Source organism: Ruditapes philippinarum, unplaced genomic scaffold (genome assembly GCF_026571515.1).
Source record: "Ruditapes philippinarum isolate M1 unplaced genomic scaffold, ASM2657151v2 ctg1881_1_1_1_1, whole genome shotgun sequence".
Lineage (NCBI taxonomy): Eukaryota > Metazoa > Mollusca > Bivalvia > Venerida > Veneridae > Ruditapes > Ruditapes philippinarum.
In genome coordinates, this window is record NW_026865939.1 from 187738 (window position 1) to 209676 (window position 21939).

Sequence of the window (21939 nt, forward strand, 5' to 3'; positions counted from 1 at the left end):
GCTATTAAATTCGGGTAAAACTCTTATCAACATGAGGAAAATCTTGTCTTGAGCAGACGTTTAAAGATTTAATGGTTAATCTTTCATGTAAAAAGACTGCAGCTTATGTTTAAACAGCTTATTGCTTAAGTTATATTTGCAGAATGTTCTCTTATCTTAGCCGTGAAATTTGTTGAAAAAAATCTAAAATCTCGCTTGTCATGAATTTCAATGAAAGCAATGTTATTCCCGATGTGACATGGGCGTATAAGTAACTTTACACCGGACAAATTGACTAATACAAGAACGTTAACCCTTTGTGTGAAATAATAAAACAAACAACATATTGTTTCAAGGGTAGATTATTTGTAAAGTGAGGAATTAATCAGGGCAAATGTCAACATGATATTATTGATGCAATGGTATAATCGTGAAGGTACTATAGGAGGGGTTATCATTTGACTTTGCTTTATTTGTGTATTTTGTTTTACAAAAGTCAATTTGGCAAATTGGACACCAGTAAATAAAGAAAAGAAAGCAACCTTAAACTATATATCTAAGATAAAATTGTAAAATAAGCATTCGTTTAACTTTTTTCGTACTTATTTCTTGTTGTATAGATTGTCATACTTAAAATCAATCTTGCGCAATCACTAGGCGCTAAAACATCCATTATAGAATGCTTTCTTGTTAACCTGATATGCTGAAACAGTGTTGGCACATTCCATCACATATTTCTAGGCGCTACCCGTGAATGATTATTTTTCAGGCAGGCTAAATAGGTTTATTCGAACATTTAGGAGTTCATATTACTTTTTTTTATTACTTGCTTCTGGAACAATGGATGTTTCATTACGTCATAGATAATCAGTGTGTTTACTATGAACTTATGTTATTGAACACCTGGAGTTAACAAAACACACTAGCTAAAACCACACATATTCTTAGTATAAAGTAGTTGAATTAGTGCGTTGCTAACACATTGTTGACCTTTTAGATATAACATTTCGACATATTTATCTTGAAGACAATGTTTATGATTTCCTTTAAAATGTATTTGATTCTTATAATTCATCTCTGTGTTTTACGAATACACATTTTACCAGTACCAACTTAAATTTGTGTAAAAACAAAATTTTTTGGTTAAAAATGTTTGGTTGTTAATTGCTATTGATATTTCTTCATTAATATATAAACTGAGATATCAGCAGTAGAGATTTTGGGATCCGAACTTGAGGCATTATGTCTTCAGCTGCTAAAGTGACGCACCTTGTCTCATTTGCGTTGATGATCTTAACAATAAATGTGTTGTTTGTATGTATAAATACATAGTTTTGTAGACGTTTGCTAAACATGTGTATTCAACCTCCTAAAAGAAAGCCAAAATTATTTTACGTTGACTTCCGATGGTATCGTCAGCGTGTTGAATAACATCAACATGATTAACGTAAATAAACATTGTCTAAAAATGGGAAATGATGCAGATGGTAAAAATTACCCTTTTTTGACAAAAGTCTTTGGTCCTTTTCTTGTACTAATCAGAGTTGGTGTCAGGCAAGGAAATAAAGTCTTGACCTTTGTTTTTCTCCAACCCACTAGCTTAAAGATGAGTGGCACGCAAATGATCCATTGTTGGTGTTTAGATTAAATGATAAGTTTTTGTCAATAATAGCAAACCACCCTATTGAATGTTTCTTCATTAAACAATTAAATACTATGGTTTATTTATTATGTAAGTGAAATCCATTAAATCTGAACAAGGAATACCAATTAAAAGAAAACATAAAACAATATAGTTAATAATTACATTGGCAACATCCAAAGCAAGATGGGCGGTATCAGAATATGTTAAAGACAAAGTAGCCGTGCCATGACAAAACCAACATAATGCGTTTGCGACCAGCATGGATCCAGACCAGCCTGCGCATTCGCGCAGTCTGATCAGGTTCCATGTATGTTGTTACCTTACAAACCCTATAACAAGTAGAGAAACTCATAGCGAACAGCATGGATCCTGATCAGACTGCGCAGGCTGGTCTGGATCCATGCTGGTCGCAAACGCATTACGTTGGTTTTGTCATGGCGAAGCTCAAATGCGGTTTGTTACAATATGAATGTAAATTTTAACATTTTTGTTGAAAACCATGCATTTTTGTAATAATTCTAAATAACTTTAAATCATAGAAATCAAAGATGTGTGGTGCATTTCAAAAGTTATCTTATATCTTACCAGATGTTTTATACTTAAGTTGTTGGGCATCTCTTTTAAGATAGCGAGGCAAAAGTATTTTTGGATCTCTTACATATTTCGGCATGTTACGCAAGAAAAGGTAAACGAAAATACAATATAATAAATGCTCACTTTACTTTTGCCTATATTTACGGTTTGAAAGACACCAGTTGGTAGATAATCAATCAAACTTGATTACAGTTTGAAAAGTTTGTGGAAGAAATCCGTTTGTTTTGTTAGAAGGCAATATATTCTCTTCCTAGAATCAACCATGAACATGGCACGATATTCAGAATTCCAATGTCAAGTCGGCCATTAATACTACAGCTATTATAATAATTTATTTCGTCACACTTCGAGTTCATATCACTAATATGACAAAGTACCTCGTTAATATCTGTGTGCAGTCAATAATATACTAAGTTACCGTCACAAAGATATCAATAAAGAAGAGAACAAACATCTGGTAGTCAGGCTTTCAATGAGTATCACTGGTTTGCGTTTAATTAAGCGTTAAAATATATGGTAGTCAGGCTTTCATTGAGTATCAATGATTTTCCGTTTTGCCGATTTTGTGTAATAATATTGCCCTGCTTTGAATTTGGAACAGTCCTTGCAAAGTTTTAGGGATTTTAATATCAAAATACAAAAAATTAAAATACCACAGTATAAAGCCTGGTCATACTGTACTGATGTGCGGACTGACTTGGCTCTGTACTGGTGGCAATCACTTCAGGTCTCAGCAAGTCATGGGTAAATGTACGCAATAAAAGTCGATGGAAGACTTAAATATGTATTTATATGTTTACCCCCAATGTCTGTCTTTACTTTTGAATTAACCTTTAAACAATTACCGATAAGTAAGCACTAAGCAGTCTATATAAGAAGCTATTTCGATGATTTTTAGTTTTCTCTTTAGACTTTTAACCTTGCCATTATCCAAAAAGATTTATAATTATATATAGTTATACAAAAAAAATCGAGTTTCTGTATCTTGGAATGACTTATTCTTAAATCAAAGTTTCTTTTTTGTAGACTAAAATATAAATTCAAGTTTCATTTTTGTAAAGCATTATGTTGCAAAGATATACATGTATATAACAAGTCTTATTCCTGAAGCGGAGATTGATTATAAATTCTGATACGAATGAATATCAAGGTATATCAGCTCTAAACATACCTTTATACTTGCACTGCATTATGGGAGAAGTTTTTTAACATTACAAAGAATATTGCACAACATTAGTCAGGTGAAACATTACAACAGTTAAATTATTTAAGCACATTTTGATAATAGATTTACAAGGGGAAGGCATTCACCTTATCCACATACCAACACATATCGAGTTGCTCCGTGTTTTTTGGAGTGTTTTGGAACAGGGATTTTTTTATTTCTGTTTTCTACATACAACTTTGTTTCATGCTAAACACACAGATTCCTTATGGATCTTATGAAAGTCTTCTAGAACAAAAAAGTTAACGCCTTAATGAAATGAAGAAACTTATTTTTGTCAAAAAAAAAAATGGCAAGCTCCTTTTTTCATCTGTTAATACTTCCAAAATGACACATGACGTCACAACATACGAGTATAGTGCTTGTCGTCTGCTGCTGACATGTATATGAGACATAATTATAAAGAACATGTTAGAGACAGAAAAGCTATTAAATCCTTGTAAACTTGCGCGTTGCAATTTCGAACATCTGAATTCTCTTAGAGTTTAAACGATGCAGTGACGGGGTTTAGTCATAACTTATTAAATAAATGTAGCGTTCCTGCCTGACGGAAACCGGTGTAACGGATTGTTATGTATTTCTAATTATCTCCCTCAAAGAATATGCCTTCTGGTGTCAATATGGTGCATTTTGCTGATAAACTACATATACAGTGTACACATGGTTTGCCATTTTACATGTCCCTTTCCTATTACATGAAACTGTTTCTAACCACCTAAACTACATGTTAATTTTCATAATAAAAATCAACAGTATTTAACATAATCAATAATTCCGTAATTCGTAATCTGGTACATAAGTCATTTGTATCTAAACGTTAAAAAAACGTTAAATTAAATTGAAATTTCTTAACCTTCTCAGAAAGGAGTCTATAAGCGTTTAAACATTTCATAAAGGAATACATATCAACTTTGGGGTGGGGGTCGGGATAAGATAGCTGTGTATCAATATATGAGATATCTAAGATATAAAGATTAATACATGTACATCAACTTACATGTGCATGTATATTATCTATACCAAGGAACTTACCAGGTACGATGTCAGAAACTGCTCTCCATCCATTCAACCAAACTGCATCTACATTTTCTTTCACCATCATGTTTTTGATCATCTTAGCCCTGTATCTACGACCAGGTGCTAGAAGCTGACCCTGTCTCGAACATCTTGCCTCCGCGTCCTCCCATAAAAACGTAAACTTGGAAAGTTCCATAGAATCTGAAATAAAAACAAAAACTTGAAACACAAGTACTACTTGGTGTCTTTAATCTAGGCTACTTAAATTATAAAAAATGAATAATGAAGATTGTGGTTTAATTTAATGATTTAAGTTATGAAATGAAATGTTGTAATGAAAATAATTGCGGCTATATGTAATCATGAAATATGAACATGAAAATATGGACTTTCGTTTATAAAATGACTTCCTTAATGCAAACTTCATGCGTTCTAAATAATAAACTAAGGGTTAAAATTTATATCGTTTATATGTTGATGGAAACAAAATAACAAGATTTTCGAAATATGTATAAAAAAAAAATGAGAACACTGATTTTATGATATTTAAGATTAATTTTCGAGATATTTCAATCAGAGCAGATTGGTAATTTGCCAATATTTCAATTATCTTTGTAAAGTTAAAAGAAAACTGAGAAAGGTTCAGGAAATATAGTCAAAGATTGATTAGTACTGTTGGTCCTCTGGATATAAATTCATTTTTGGCGGCATCGAGCTTAGATCGTCTGCCTTTCAAATCGGAGATCCTGGGTAGATAATGGCACCGGAAACTATCGGAAACAGACGGCACAGTCATAGACTGTGACTCAAAGTTACTTTCTAAGAACGTATATCTACTGCAAACTATAACGAAATACAGACACTTGCAGGTGTCGTAAAACGAACTGATGACGAACGTCATATGTCGTAAAAAATATTTAATGAAAGAGGTCTTTAATCATCTTCCGTACGATTAAAGCCGTTTTATTCCGGTGTTTTACATACATTTATCACAAACCTTTGCACTTTTTACGTCTCCGTAATATAACAATATCGCACGGATGAGCACTCGTATTTTGGACGTGACGTCATACGCGTCACTCGAACAACGTAAAGTCTCGCTAAATGCATTACAGTATAAGCGCGTCAATGAAAAAAATGACTTAAAAATGACTTAAGTATTTTTTTCTTTCTTTTTATGTGATACGTGATAGAAAGAATAGTATAGCTTCATTACAAAATTAATTGAACTGGTTACAAAAAAATGCTATGCGCGCTAAAGTCTCGCATAATATAATTTTATTCAACGAGTATAATTACATCTATTATTTATGAATTATTGCATTATTATCTGAAGAGAGTTATGAAGATTTATTAAATGCAAGAAAATTTTATTAAATTCAAGAAAGTTTAAATATTCATGAAAGTTTTATTATTCATGAAAGTTTTATTCTATTCAAGAAAGTTTTAGTCTATTCAAGAAAGTTTTATTCTATTCAAAAAAGTTAAACACGTTTCAGCAAAGATGTAAGTAAAGTGGAGGTTTTGTCTGTTGATATTCATGAAGATGATTTTTTTTCTGGTATCTATGCAAAAATACACAACTTCCTAGCAGGAATGATCTGTAACATTAATGTAAGCGTGGGAACAAGAGAAAATCTGATGTCTTAAACAAATGGTACGTTTCACTAAGAAACATATATGATTTTTTGTTTGTTGAGGTAAATACTCGCATATTTTATATAGATCTATAGAAAATTAGATCAGTGATAATTCTGAACGATATTTGATGGGCAGTCCATGTAGAGAAATAAATTCTAGATATAACAGAGTAAGAACGCAAGTCTTCGCTATTATTTATAATTTTAACAGACATTATCTTATCATAATTATAAACTTAACTTCATCGTTTCTTTTAATTTTGAAATAAAAATGACAACGATCCAATGATTTAGGTCCTGCTCTCTTTTCCAGCGAAATTATCTAAATCTAAATCTGCATTAAGAACATTTTAAAATCTGTACTTCATTTATTGCTTACGCGACAACTATCTTGATAAGCTATAAATTTAGACACTACGGTGTAATAAAAGCGCCATCATCTCACTGCCGTATTTTTAATCTTCAATTAATACGTCAATATTAGTACCCTCAAGCTTTATACTGCTCTAGAATTCCAATGTTAAACCTGTTTTGCTAATTTCACTGCCATATGTACTCTTCATTAAAATGTTTCAGGCAATCTGATATTTGTTAAAACTTTTGAAGTTTTGATTTTAGCGAAAATAAAGAAACTGGTATGTTGCTCAGCTGAAGTCGTAAAATCTTGTTCCGAAAAGTTTCAAACATATTATATGTGTGTTCATGGAATATTTTGAATCTTAATCCATACTTTATCTGTAGCAGCTCTCTGTGATATTTCATTTTTTGAAACCATTATGACCGTTTTTTACGCAACATTACATCTGAAGTAAATTATATGTAATGTACAGCACGTGTTGTCTCGTGTATTTATTTATATGCGATATATCCCATGTGTCGTCTGTTGTATTGATATGTAATGTATATCGTGTGTTGATAAAATATGCGTATATATTTTAGTAGATCAAGAATGTCTTTAAAAGTGCAAACTTGCAGATATTCTTGGAGAAGAAAGGAAGGTAGTGTTTATATTGTATGTTATGCTATGTTCTTCAATTATTGTAGATGAATATCATTTCATTTGTATATGCCATTGATATGCAGGAACGAAAAAAGATATTTGAAAAGATATAATAAATCAGCCCGTTTATAATTTCTTTTAAAACTATTGAACATGAATAGTAAAGATGGATAAATAGCCACGACACATCAGACTTGCGTTCTAAATGCACGAAACAAACGCCAAGGATCGCTTTTCTCAGTGCGCCATGAACTAGAACGTCCTATGGACGCCATACAGTCCTTACATATATATCGTGTGATGAATTATATGTAATATAATTTATTTCATATGTTATAATGAGTCATTCAATTTGTATACAAAATGATTAAACACATTATTTTGCATTAACGAATGAAACATATTTGCATAATGAACGTGACACAGTATGCTCTACACAATCTTTTCTTATCAAAGGCAGAATTTATTTTAGATGAAAGGCCTACCGCATGCATTAGGATTAAACGCTGAATTGTTTTGCATATAAACCAAACATTTGTTTTGCTTTCCAAATAACAGAATTATCATAAAGATTATGAGTTCCTAAAATCATGTCATTTTTTTCTTAATTAACAGTGCATAATATGCAATGAATAAACATAAATATGCAAACTTCCGTATAAAATGTCACCGTGACATTATGTTATAATAAATATTTCGTTGCCAAGTCAGTGGCATCTATATGCCAGCTAGTTCATGATGGTATGAGAGAAGCACGCGTTCCAGATTTATTCTATTTTTTATGAAAATATAAGGTATTTAATATGTCAAAATATTGTTTACTGTTAAATGAATTTTACTACTGATTTAGGAACGAACTATCTACAGAAGTTACTTTTAATGTGTCGAAATATACTGCTCAATTTTATTTCGACACGTAACTAATTTATCTCTTTCTGAACGACACGTGACTACTTAATCTTTTTCTGAACGATATCTTTTTCTTAACGATATATGACTACTTTTTTTCCCTTCTGAACGACACATGACCACTTAATCTCTTTCTGAACGACACGTAACTAAATTATCTCCTTCTGAACGGCATGTGACTATTTTATCTCTTTCTGAACGACACGTAACTAAATTAACTCTTTCTGAACAGCACGTGACTATTTTCTCTCTTTCTGAACGACACGTAACTAAATTATCTCCTTCTGAACGGCACGTGACTATTTTATCTCTTTCTGAACGACACGTGACTATTTCATCTCCTTCTGAACGACACGTGACCACGTAATCTCTTTCTGAACGACACGTAATTAAATTATCTCTTTCTGAACGACACGTGATTACTTTACCTCTTTCTGAACGATACGTAACTAATTCATCTCTTTCTGAACGACATTTGACTATTTTATATGTGACACGTACTTGGTCTTATTCGAAAAAGTGCTTTCATGATCAAAATTCCAACCTGTCTAAAGCCACAGAGCTAAGATTTAATCTGTAACATAATCATGATAATGTCTTTTTATTAATGAATCAGGCAATAAGTGTTAGTATTATATCTCCGATCTCCTCTTAACTCAATGTCGTTATTTCAGTTTTAGTTTAACGGTGGTTCTATAAAGAAATGTGCTACAGGTATATACCTGTATCCTAAATTACGTATTTACCACGAGCTCCACCTTACCACATTATTATTTTATAGCATTTTATCTCCATGGCAAAAAATTGATTCACTTAACAAAATGATGCTTCGGTGATAATTACAAACAACTGTGTAATTATCATTATAATAAAATGTTTTTATCCGGTGGCAAAATAATTAACATCAATACGATAATAACAGGTAATTCTTTTCTTGGCTTAATATACTTTTTCTTATATCATGATATATTTGTTAACACGAAAACATCGTGCTGTCTTCCAAACATATGTTACGAAATAGAAGCTCGTTAATCTACTCACTGATTACTTTTTTTCTTCGCTGTTGAATGCGCGTGAATATAATTATTTAACCTTGCAAAAACATTTAAAGGACGCTGAATAGTTATTTACGCTCCCTCTGCGTTACGAGCTTAGTTTCCCGCGCTTTTCTCATAGTAGCAATGCCGGAAAATACGCTATTCGCTCCTGTAGTCAAAGTTCGCGGGAATTCCTAATTATGTTTTATTGAAGCAATACAAAATAATTATAACTACCATCTATTATTTCGTTGAGAATCTACTTAAAGCGCATTCACTTTGCTAAATAAAACGCAAAATATGATTTTAAAAGCCAGTGAGATTGAAAGAAAGATTTTGAAAGAAGCCATAAAAGCCCGCTCCAAAAAGGAAGGTAATATAAGAATCAAAGATACAATGACACAGATAAAAGACATAGAAGCAGACGAGAATGCAATATGTCTACAGAAAACATGTGCACTTACAGAAATAAATGATTTACCCATTTTCGCGGTTTCCCAATTACAAAATAAAGCATAATGACAGCATATATAGCAAAGGATTTGAGAAACATGTATTTTGCATGAACAAAACAGATTTGAACTAAGGAAGATGTAAGAAAATGAATTTAAATATGACCTTCACATAGTAAGCAAAATGATATCATGCACCAGAAACAACATTGGGGGAGGTGATTCCTTTGGGTTTTATGGATTTAAATATACTTTACCGATATCTGCTGCTGTTAAAAATAGAAGAAAACATTAAAATATCTTGTTGCTACATGTTGCATAGATTAATGTTCAATTTTTCAGGTTACAAACGTACATTTCAGGTTTCAGATATCATAGGAAGAGTTTGTAAATATTACTAAGGCTGCATGTAATACTAGAAAACGTCATTTCTAACTATATTATGTAAGTTTCATGTGAACCTCTTCCAAACATAGAATCGGTACATATCACAGACACATTCTACAACTAGCTAGTTTTAACTTCATATTACAATATTTAGTGTCCTCTACAAATATTCTACATAAGTTGTGACATTTTTCTCTGCAAGTGTCAGTACCCATATTGGTAACTATGGCGAAAACCGTTCTATATAAATGCCGATCTACCCATATTCGTAACCAAACTGTTCCTTGTAAATGTCACTTAAGTACTACTGGTTGCTATGGTATAAACCATTCCATGAAAGGTAAATTTATAATAAAGTATAATCTTATTAAATATCTAAATAACAGCATACTCTAACTTTTAGTCATGACTTCAAATTTCGCATGTAAAATATAACACTACCATATTGGTAACTATATCCTATTAGAAAAGATGGATGGCGAAAACCGTTCCATGAAAATGTCCATCGGCCCAAATTGGTAGCATCGTTCTTTGAAAATGTCTAATGGAAACATCGCTATGTCTTAATTGGTTACCCCGTTCTTTGAAAATGTCCCTCGGTCCCAATTGGTTAAACCGTTCTATGAAAATGTAACTCTATCCCAATTGGTTCTACCGTTCTATGAAAATGTTACTCTGTCCCAATTGGTTAAACCGTTCTATGAAAATGTTACTCTGTCCAAATTGGTTCTACCGTTCTATGAAAATAACGCTTTGTCCCATTGGTTACACCATTCTATAAAATGTCGCTATGTCCAATTGGTTAGACCGTTATAAGAAAATGTTGCTATGTCGCAATTAGTTAGACCGTTTTATGAAAATGTCTTTATGTCGCAATTCGTTTCACCGTTTTATGAAAATGTCTTTATGTCGCAATTCGTTACACCGTTCTATGAATAGGTCAACTTTTCCAAATTGGTTACTCCGTTTTATGATAATGTCCCTATGTCCAAATTGGTTACAGCGTTCTATGAAAATGTCAATTTGTCCAAATTGGTTACACCGTGTCTCTCTGTTCCGATTGGTTACCCCGTTCTTTGAAAATGTCGCTATGCGGCAATTTGTTTCACCATGCTATGGAAATGTCACTCTGTTCCAGTTGGTTACACCGTTCTATGAAAATGTCAATTTGTCCCAATTGGCTACACCGTGCCGCTCTGTCCCGATTGGTTACACCGTTCTATGAAAATGTCACTCTCTCCAAATTGGTCACAACATTCTATGAAAATGTCACTCCGTCTGTATTAGTTATGCCGTTCTATGAAAATGTCACTTTGTCCAAACTGGTTTCACCGTTCTATGAAAATATCACTCTGTTCAAATTGGTTACTTCGTTCTATGAAAATGTCACTCTGTCAAAATTGGTTACACCATTCTAGAAAAATGTCACTATGTTGCTTAGTTAATCTGTCCTATGGACGTGTATTATTAAGCATCCACAGCCAAGGCAGAAACCTGTATGATCCAAATTATTAGCATTAATATAAAACACTTAATGTCAATATCATTCTCCCCGGCGTAAATGGTTTTATATTAATGTCAATATATCACATCCAGTTCTATTCTACCCTTGGTTATATGTGGCAATGGGCAAAATTTTCTTGGTTATTGTCACTAATACATAAGGACAACAATGACGTCAATAATCTATTGCAAACGTCAACCTATCATTACTGTAAACGAGTATGGGACAAGGAACCCTCAGCAGAAATGCTAAATGCTACATGGCAAAATCCTCCAGAATGATATGGGGGATTAAACCCCCTTCTATTGAATCACAAAATTTAGATCAATCATTCTGTATTCATCTACCTGGGACAGACATATGGTTTCCCACAAGAGAAATTCTATAAATTGTGATTATCATAAAATCTTGGAAACGAGGCTAAAATGAAGCGTATTAACTATTTTATTACATAAAACTGTAAATTATCTCAAACCCCAGATGTGATGGATTTCACTCACAGATAAACAACTGCATGCTACCGTTTCCTCGAGATATTATATCTGCTAGAATAGAGTCTAGTGATTCAAGTATAGTAACAAAAAAAATGGTAAAGAAACAAAATCGAAAGCATGAGTAACATTTCCCAGAACAAAAAAAAGATAATAGAAAAAGGTGTTTGTTTCTTGGTGTTTTTGTTAAAAAACTGTACAGACTTAATTAAGTTCTCGGAATTTATTAACGTGTGCAATAGAACACTTCCCAGAAGTACTTTTATTATATCATCTAAAGTACAAGTACAACAATTAACTAATAATATAACAGTTCTACAATACTTTGTTAGCTGAAAGTACGTATATTATCTTTCTAAATACTACACTGGTGGGGACCTGCTACGCTACATCACTACGCGGGACATCTACATGTACTATACGGTTTTATACGGTGATACTTCCGTATCATGTGTTAATGAATTAACAACGACCCTGAAAGTTCTATACTCAAGTCATTATCAGTATTGGATTCTCACGGTTGTATCCATCATAACTCTTCACGGTTGTCATAACATAGGCCAGAAAAAAATTCTCCCGCTCCACGTGATTCTAGATAAAAACATACATTACTTAACATGCCTTTCTACCGGAATTCCACAACGATACATCGTAATCAGTTCACTCCCTATTCTACAAGTATAATGATTTTCGTTTATTTGTTTCTTATCAGTTACGTGAAATCATATCTCATGATAACATTTAACATTGTAAGCATCGTCAAGAAATCACTGAATCTTAAGTTCTTTAACCACGATGTGGCGACGATTCCATCAAATCTATCGGTAGTTGGGGGTGGGGGTTAAAAGTCTGTGGTAAATAAATTACATTACAATTATATAAAATGTAGTTTAAATCATAATAATTTGTTTTGTTTAAAGAAGCCCAGCATGTTTCAAAGTACCTGACATATTATTGAATGTAAGAGAACAATGCTGGCACTTATAGAATCAGATGTGATAATAAGTTTAAGAGAAATAATTTACGTAAAACAGGCGGGATAATGTAAACAAAACATAGTAGAAACATAAATTGTAACATGTTTCCCTTGTCAGTGTATGTAACATATACCATTCCCCTTTGTCCGATACAGATTTATAACAAATGTATTTCAATAAACATTATTTCAACCATAGTGAGGTCTTCAACAAAATAAATAAACATTTAGAGCCAATATCATATTTTTGTGATTTGCCTATGGCACCAGTATAGAATGACATAAGCATAGAAGTAGGCAAGCTTCCGTACCCTTGGTGCTGGTATTGGTAGTTTACCCTCAGGATCACGGCAGTAAGCAATATTGAATTTATCAGAGCAGTGTTCAAGCACCGCATCGTTCCTGGGCAGACTTTCAAACAGTTTACCAGTACTTGTTGCCTACTCTTTCGCAAGGAATTGATAACTTCTGTACATGCCAGAGCAGGGGTACAGTGACAATGACCGTAGAAAGGGTGTTATGACCAATTACAAAGAAATTGACCTGCACCGTCCTGAACACTTGAGCTAACCGGACCGCCCATACCCGTGTAGTCATCAACAGAGTTTTATTATGTTAACTGCCATGGTCATTTTAGTATTTTGCCATCGAAATCCTTTAGATATTGAATAAACTTTTCCATCTCCAAAGCAAACATGTCATCGTATGGACAATTCCATTACACGAGGGTAGCGTGGTAGTGAGTTCTCGTGCAATAAAAGCAAGCCTGTTTCCCTGAATATTTATCAAATTAGCTGGTGACATGTGTCGGAGACTTATGCCAACAGTTTCAGCTCGATTACATATTAAAGTGATAAATATTACGTAAGATATCGGCATAATGCAGACATTTATACACGTGGTAGATCTCAAGAAAATTCTGCAAGTGTCTGGACTATCATGAAGGAACGCTAGAAATTATAAGAAATAAGATAAATGGTTAATTAATGCAGCTAGCTATCTCGTGGGATGATCTGTCGTTCAATAAATTACAGAATTTCTGACGAAATAAAGATAAAAGAAAATTAGTCAATTCTAAGATAACAACTTCAAATTACGGTAGCTGGGTCAAGAAATTTGCCGACGGTAAGCGGAGTTGTAATGTGTAACTATAACAAATGGTTAACTATCTAAATTCGAAAAGAAAGTTTTATTACAAGAATTTCTCCCATTACTTTCCTGTGATATTGATACTAGTTTTATCTCATTTTTCAGAATTCTATAGATAGTAAATTGTCTAGAGAAAACTTCTGTTGAAGTATACCTAAAAAAATGGTATTTTACTTCCTATTATCTTATAAACTGAATTCCTTCAATGATATTTATATGACAAGAAATAAAACACAAATGTATTTTGTATAAAGAAATGTTACTTTTATGCATAAAAATGTCTGTGAGAAACTTTAGATATATCGCCAAACTTTTATTTTTTGTTTGTTTGGTTCAAATGTTTGTTTTAACAATAGCCGTAGTCATGCCAAAAACGAGTAACCCGTGTATATATTACAGTTCCCGTGCCAGTTCTTCAGGCACGTGCCAACTATGATCACGATTGCCTCGAGGAGAGAGAAACGGCAATAAACAAGTTCCATGTCATGGATCGAACTTGCGAATACATACCTGGAACTCAGAATTGGTACAATTATTCGGTATAAAAAAAACTCTCTTGGAAAAAACTATTATGTTGACATATTATATTTATATGAAATCTGTTAAAAGATTATCTGTAACTTACCTACAACATCGAAATATTAATTTAATTTGATAATACTGTACGCAACTTCTGCTATGAAAAAAGTTTAAAACAAAACACATATTGTGTGTTTTGTATATGTGTGTGTGTGCCGATTTTGACATGTCTGGTTTAGTCGATAACTTATCTTTTCTGTTCAAGGTTCTGTTTTTTTAATTATCAAAGAAAAAATTAGTGGGTGGGGTTCCTTGAAAACTGATACGAGAGACAGATGATAAGTATGTAGTAAACTATTATATAAATAGATTTCCAGTAGCTTGCGTGATACCTCCTTACATCAAACATATTTACAGTATCAGATACTTAGAAGTACTTCAACATGACAATAGCAAACATTACAGTCAACCCTGTATTTGAAGACCGCTTGAACTTGCAAAATTGACTCATCTTTCGGCGATAACTTCCGTCAAATTGAGACAGTCGAATGTTGTAATTAACGTATATTATTCAGATCAGTAGTAAAGCATGGATTTTTGACACTCGAAAGGGCGGACATTAAACTTTCGTTTAACTGTACTTTAAATAGCACTTCCGTTTAGGATAATGATTAACTAAGCTATTATTGGTCGTTTTTTTTTTATCTAAGTACTTAAATAAATAAACCAACGCAGACGAAATTTTATCTTCCTGTTTGGACCTCATGCGAAATGCAGACGTGCACGATTTCCTTTCATCGTATACAATTAATCGGCAGCAGAAATCGAAATTTATATACATGTTTGAAAAAAAATGACCTATCGTGGGTTGGAAAAAAATGAATAAAGATACATTAGCGTTTTAATTCAGATAATGCCGTTTGAAAAAATCACTTAATCGTCTTATTCCTTAAGGCTTTTCACTTCACCTACAGTCATAAGTTACGTTTGCCATTTTACTTTACCTACACAAGCGTACCTAACGTACGAGTGTCATTTTACTTTACCAACACAATCATTACTAAAATATGTATATCTTTTCAATTAACCAACTCAAGCATACCTTAAATATGTATGTCATTTCACTTTTCCCACACAATCAAAGCTAAAGTACGTAAGTACGTATGTCATATCAATACAATACAAATAACTCTATTGCGAATATCACTTAACCTACACAATCATAACTAAAGTACGTATATTTTTTCACTATGCCTACACAATCATACCTAAAGTTCGTTCATGTATATCACTGCACTGTATCTACACAAGCATGACTGAAACGTAATGTCATTCAGTCTGTCAACACAGTCATACCTAAAGTACGCATGAAATTTCCCTTTAACAACTCAACCAGTCCAACACGACTTTTTTGTGCCATTTATACATATTCATAATTAACATAAAACTATGCCAAAAGTACCAATATCATTTTGTATGACATTATACATTAGTTAACCGTATTCATACAATCATTTGATTGGGCGGGAAAATAACGTTTGTTAAATGTCAACTAATTCTGCAAATATACAAATATAGTTATTGCCATTCAAACAAGCCAGTGTGTAATATAAAAACTCACTAGTTAATGTAAATGCTATCATGTATATATTAACATTTCATTGCCAGGGAATACATGCGTTTTCTGTTTGTAATAATATGCTAATTTTCAGCAGTAACTTTATAAGCTTATAATAAATTCAAAGTGCTAAGCAATATTTAATAATCAGTCAGTCACTCCCAGTAAAATTGTTCGGGACAAAATATATATTGGGACCCGTACAGGTCCAATATTCAGTTATTAACTTACAGCAATCTTTAATGTTTTGTATACCTACATATGTTGCAGCTTAATAAACATGTTTATTCTATATCAAATATTAACATTTAATCCCTGCTTTCATATTGGCCACGTTTCCATCCAATATTTTTTTCCATATTGGACGCTGTAGCATCCAATATAGTTAGCCTGTATTGGACAATTGAGTGCGTTTGACCTTTTCCATGTAACGCCAATGTAAAAGCCCTTCACGAAAAAATAGCCGAGTCTTGCAAAAAATGAACCTGTTTGTCAAACAATTATAATATTACGCAACATTTTATACGTTTCTTCGGCGAGAAATCCTATAAGATTTGTCCAACTGCTCGTCCAATATGGTTTCTCCAGCTGTGTACTCGTTTAAATATAAATGTATTACCGTATTTGTACAGTTCAATGTTAGATAACTTATAAATATTGAGACCATCCAGTTTTGTACTAATAAAAATGCTTCTTGTGATGACGTCATCTTCCTATAACATCAATTTATCAAGACTAATGTGAGCACCCTTCATGAAGAACGCGACTATTTTTACAATGCATTATTTAAACAATTGATTATTTACCTAAATACTACTTTTGTTCGTCTTATATCATTAACGATATTTGTTTATATTAAAAACGTCAAAAACATCGTTATGAAGTGACAGGTCAATAAACACAAATAAAGATGACCATATCCGGGTACTTAACATATCCTACTGTTAACTGAAGGGCAAAGTCCTTAAAGCCAATGTTTGATTGGCCAAATAGATATCAAGCTTTTTTTGGTATTGCATTATTTTGAGGCAAACAACACGCCAACATTCACTCCTTTCAGTAGGTCTAGAGCAAATGATTTTTTACAAAGCGCGCGCTTATAATTCACTCCCCCGCCCTAAAACCCCAATTTCCCATTTATTTAGCGTATAATCCATAATTGTTTTCCTTTATTCTATAATTAAAACAATATGTCTTGAATTTATGAAAGCTCATTAGATTAACCACAAAATGAACTCTTACGTATAAACTATTCCGTGCATTATTAAACAAAAGGGATTTGAAAATGTAACAATAAAAACTCTATAATTCTAAATAAAGATATGGTCTTCATACTTTTTCGTTTCGTTAAAGTCACTTTATTATTATATAAAAGTAAATCTCGCCAGAAGATAAATAAATAAAAAACAAAACAACATTTTTAAGTTAGAACCTACCTTTAGCCAGCATTGCTGGTTTCATAAAATAAATTAGAAAAACTCCAACTTTCACTAACAGCATATTTAATTCCATCTTTTTTTATCTCACTTGCACGAAGATTTTTTTTTTCAAAATAATTTTTCCCAGATTCTTTTAGCTCCTTGTCACGCCCATGCTAATGTTTATATTAAAAACAAAACATATGGCGGTGAAAAAGTTTACGCAATTATTATAATATATTCCTCCGCTACTCGATGAAGTAAAAGACACAAATCTGCCTGCAGACACACTTGTAGTTCCACTCTCACAGAAATATTCGTAGCCGGGAGAAAATATCCAGCCGGGGTTCCTTGCGATGACAGTAAGAAAAATAATCCAAACTGCTTCAAATTATCACCAAATCAGATCTTTAATTTCTCCTGAAATTTATACAGTCATCTCTGCAGGAAAAAAATTGTAGCAGAAGTAAAATAAACATTTGAGCCGCGTCACGACAAATCCACATAGTGCGTTTGCGACCAGCATGGATCCAGACCAGCCTGCGCACCCGCGCAGTCTGATCAGAATCCATGCTGTTCGCTTACCAACCCTTTTACAAGTAGAGAAAATAATAGCGAACAGCATGGATCCTGATCAGCCTGCGCGGATGCGCAGGCTGGTCTGGATCCATGCTGGTCGCAAACGCACTATGTTGGTTTTGTCGTGACGCGGCTCATTTATCAAGTAAGATATCCCATCCAGGAAAAAAAATGTTGGCTATTCGTGAAGTATAAAATAATGTGTAGGGTAATACTATATGAAATATAAGTAACGTTATTTCGAACAATTCCCGTAAACGGACTAAGTAGGCAAATAAATATAGTAACCACTGAACTTTTTAAAAACTTTTTCCTCGTCGCTAGTTAGAATAACTACAAAATGTCAAACTACTTGTACACTGAACTCTCGTTTTAAAATATCCTCTTGTAGCCAGAAAAAAAAGTTATGAATCGATGTACTTTGACTAACTGAAACTGTATTGGTTTATAATAGTTTCTATTACATCAATCTACTATGTGTATAGTCCGCTAAAATCGGAGGTTATTAACACGTTCTACTTAAGCTCTTGTTATCAAAGCACGTGTCATTATTCTTACTAATCTTATTATCTTATCATTATCATCTTTTATCCTTTCTTCGTTAAATATCTAAAAACCATACAACATTTTAGGGAAAATATGTACTGAGTTAATAGCGAACATTGCAAACTAGACCTAGTAAAATAATTAATCGTTCTAAAAATAAAATAATGATGACTATATATATACACCGATAATCATAATATTCATCTTTTTATTTTAACAATTCACAGACCCCGATATTTATCGTCTTCAACTCTCTGAATTAATGACCTTGGTCTCAATATAATCAGCGTGGTTCCCGCTGAAAAATAACTGAATATAACCTATTGATGTATGATCTAGAATGCTCCCAGTGGACGTTTCCAAGTCAAACCTGGTACTTCGATTTGGAAGGATAGATATCTAGTATATAATGTTCACGTGCACGCTGTGTGGAATACACGATACACGAGCTATACTTTCCGAGTCGGAATGTTTAATATATTAAACACATTTTGTAATAATACATGTCTTAAAGTAAAGGCATTTTGCAAAACTTGATAAAAATCTATTTTTTTAGCTTATAGTTAACTAATGACGATTATGTTTAAACAAAGCAACAAACAGCTGCGTATCTGTTTGAAAAAAAATGCTTTCTTTTCAGCATTTAAGTAAATCCTAAATTAATACATATGTATAAGATTATTACTATAAATAGAAATCTCTTTTTTTCTATCATGGATGTATCGTTTAAGCGTTAGATTTATTTTTCGATTCATCAAATATTTATTTTAAAACCGGACAAACATTTTATAAGATATATGTATATATTATTTCCTTATCAATAGGGATCACAGTTCAAAAGGCCAACCGAAAGTGGACTCCTTTCCGAGTGTGCTAGAGATATGAAAGTACTATCTAATGTTAACACGGAAGTTCTTCATCATCATCTTACAACAATACATAAGGGAACGGTTGTCCTCGAGTGTTCTTGTAACAGTCAATTTTGACGACGTTGAAAATTGAGCCCATTACTCTTTTTTGAAACGGATGTTTTTTTATCAACATACAACGTTTTCAACGTGGAATATTAACTGTTTTCCCAATATATTGATGGTCTACCCAAATGTTACATGTCGATCCCTATAGAAAACTGATCAACTATAGGCATGTAGCTTTGGAAATCAATCCCAATAATCCTGCACAATATGCCCATGGTCAAACTGATGCAATTCAAGGACGCCAGGAGCTAAAAGAAAACACTTCGTATTATTTGTACTGGTTTTGCAGTATACAGTAGAGAATGTTCATATAATATTACATGCAATATGCATACTTATGTTTTCCCGTAATTAAAGGGATACGCCTGCTAGTGCTAAAATAAAACTATTAAACTGCCTTCTTCTGACTTCTTATACTTTGCATGTATAATTTGTAAATGGCCAAAGGCAATTGTTTTTGCTGATTTTGCCAATAAAGTTGAAATTATTTAAAAGATATTACACTAGTCAGATAAAAAATTGAACACCATCTACCCTTCTTCGTGTGCTTCACAACAATCTGATCCATTATGTACAGCCAGATTATACATGTATTTCAATCACTTAAAAGTAGGAAATCATTTTGTTACACTTTCAACTTAGATTAACATTACCTTCCCTAACTAGCCACACTTGTCTGTTTGTACTCAGATTCGTCCTTTTGAACGCATTTTTGTGGAGCCTGTGAGAGTTTATGATTGTAAGTACTCAGTGTCTATACTTCAAACACTGAATTAAAATTACCGTTAAAATTACCCCATTTGAATATGTATATTAAAAAACAACTTATTATGTTTCATCAAAATCTATTTGGAATATTGGCGGTCAATTCTCAACGTCGGAAATGAATAGATTAAGGTCGGTTAATTTTCAACGGGGTTAAAATTTGATTTTATTTAGGAAAATATAATAGTAAGGGAAGACAAATTTGTATAACTTTGCTGCACAAGAAATTCTGCTTTCAAACTTACACAACAATAATATTCGTTGCAGACGACAATCATCTATTAGTTTGACTCATATTAAAAACCGTTTTCGAAGCGGGGCGTTACCCTAGATTATACTGTTGTATTTAAGTAGCAACACACATTTTGAAAGGCGATTTTAACCATAATTTTTAGCTGTTAGAGCAAAATTGCTTATTGCTTATCTAAAAGAAACTGTCTAAAACATTTAATAAAATCAAATCAAAATGTAATTGAAATTACGACACCAAAAAAGGAAATAGAGGCTATTTGCTAGTTTTTGTGTAATTTTTTCATCGAGCGAGCTTAAGACAGTATTCACACGAGTGGCATAAACTAAAACAGTTTATTTGTTTATTGAATATAAAAAAGCGCAATATAAGCAGCGTCACATTAGTAAAAGACGTAACAGTTTTATTATAACTGGAAAAGACAATTCTTGCAACATTTTACTATTCTGAACCAATAAAGTTTCTTCCCCTTCTTGCATTTACCAGAATCGTTTTCTTTTTCATGCAAATGTCATCCAGAATTCCATGATTTAAGTGTATACAAGTTACAAACAGTGGTACATGTTATGACAGAGATTTATATTACAGTTATGTATTTCCATGAGCTTTGAATTTGGAAACAATCCATTCAACATTGCGCTGACAACCTCATGTGTAAGCTGACCTGTCTTCATACTAGCGGCAAATGCTTATCACTTTTAAAGAATTAAGAGTGTACTTTGAAGGCATTTAATCTATTTATTTTGAAACACTGTTTGAATGCAAACTTTTAAGCTCAACACTAGAGCTTCAACTGTTACTTATGGAGATCTATTTATAATACAATCAGTTTATTATAATTAACATACGTATATTTCCCTTGGCACTGGTGTCGGTAGTTTTTTTTGGCTGGGTTTTACGTCGCACCAATTCAATTTCAATCAAATATTTTATTAAGTATATAACCACTGTTATTGTCATATGGCGACTTCCCAGCTTTACCAGTTTCTTGCTGGAGGAAGACCTTAAGTGCATTCTTTTCAGGCACGAACGGACGAAGTTAGTCAACGACCTTAAGCACTCGGTCACAGGCGCCCCGAGTAAATTGTGTTATCTAGAATCACCCGAGAATTTATTGGCGTCCGCGCCGAAGCGCGGCGCCCTTATGGAATGAAATCAGATTTTGTGAAAGGGCGACAGCAACTTCTCGAGCCTTGTAGTCGGTCATAATAAAAGCCGATCATTCCGATCGGTATGAGGGTGCTTGATTATTAATTAAGAAT

General features: G+C 32.8%; 1 protein-coding gene across 1 annotated transcript in view; it reads right to left on the reverse strand.

Annotated features, from left to right (window-relative positions):
• Nucleotides 1-18123, reverse strand: part of LOC132730803 (uncharacterized) — a 45232-nt gene extending 27109 nt beyond the window's left edge. The window contains exons 1-2 of the mRNA XM_060716822.1: nt 17579-18123; nt 4476-4661 (exon numbers count right to left, since the gene is read on the reverse strand). Of these exons, the coding sequence (XP_060572805.1) occupies nt 4476-4661; nt 17579-17654 (262 nt within the window). The 5' untranslated portion in view covers nt 17655-18123. The remainder of the gene's footprint in view (nt 1-4475; nt 4662-17578) is intronic.
• Nucleotides 18124-21939: the final 3816 nt, after the last annotated feature.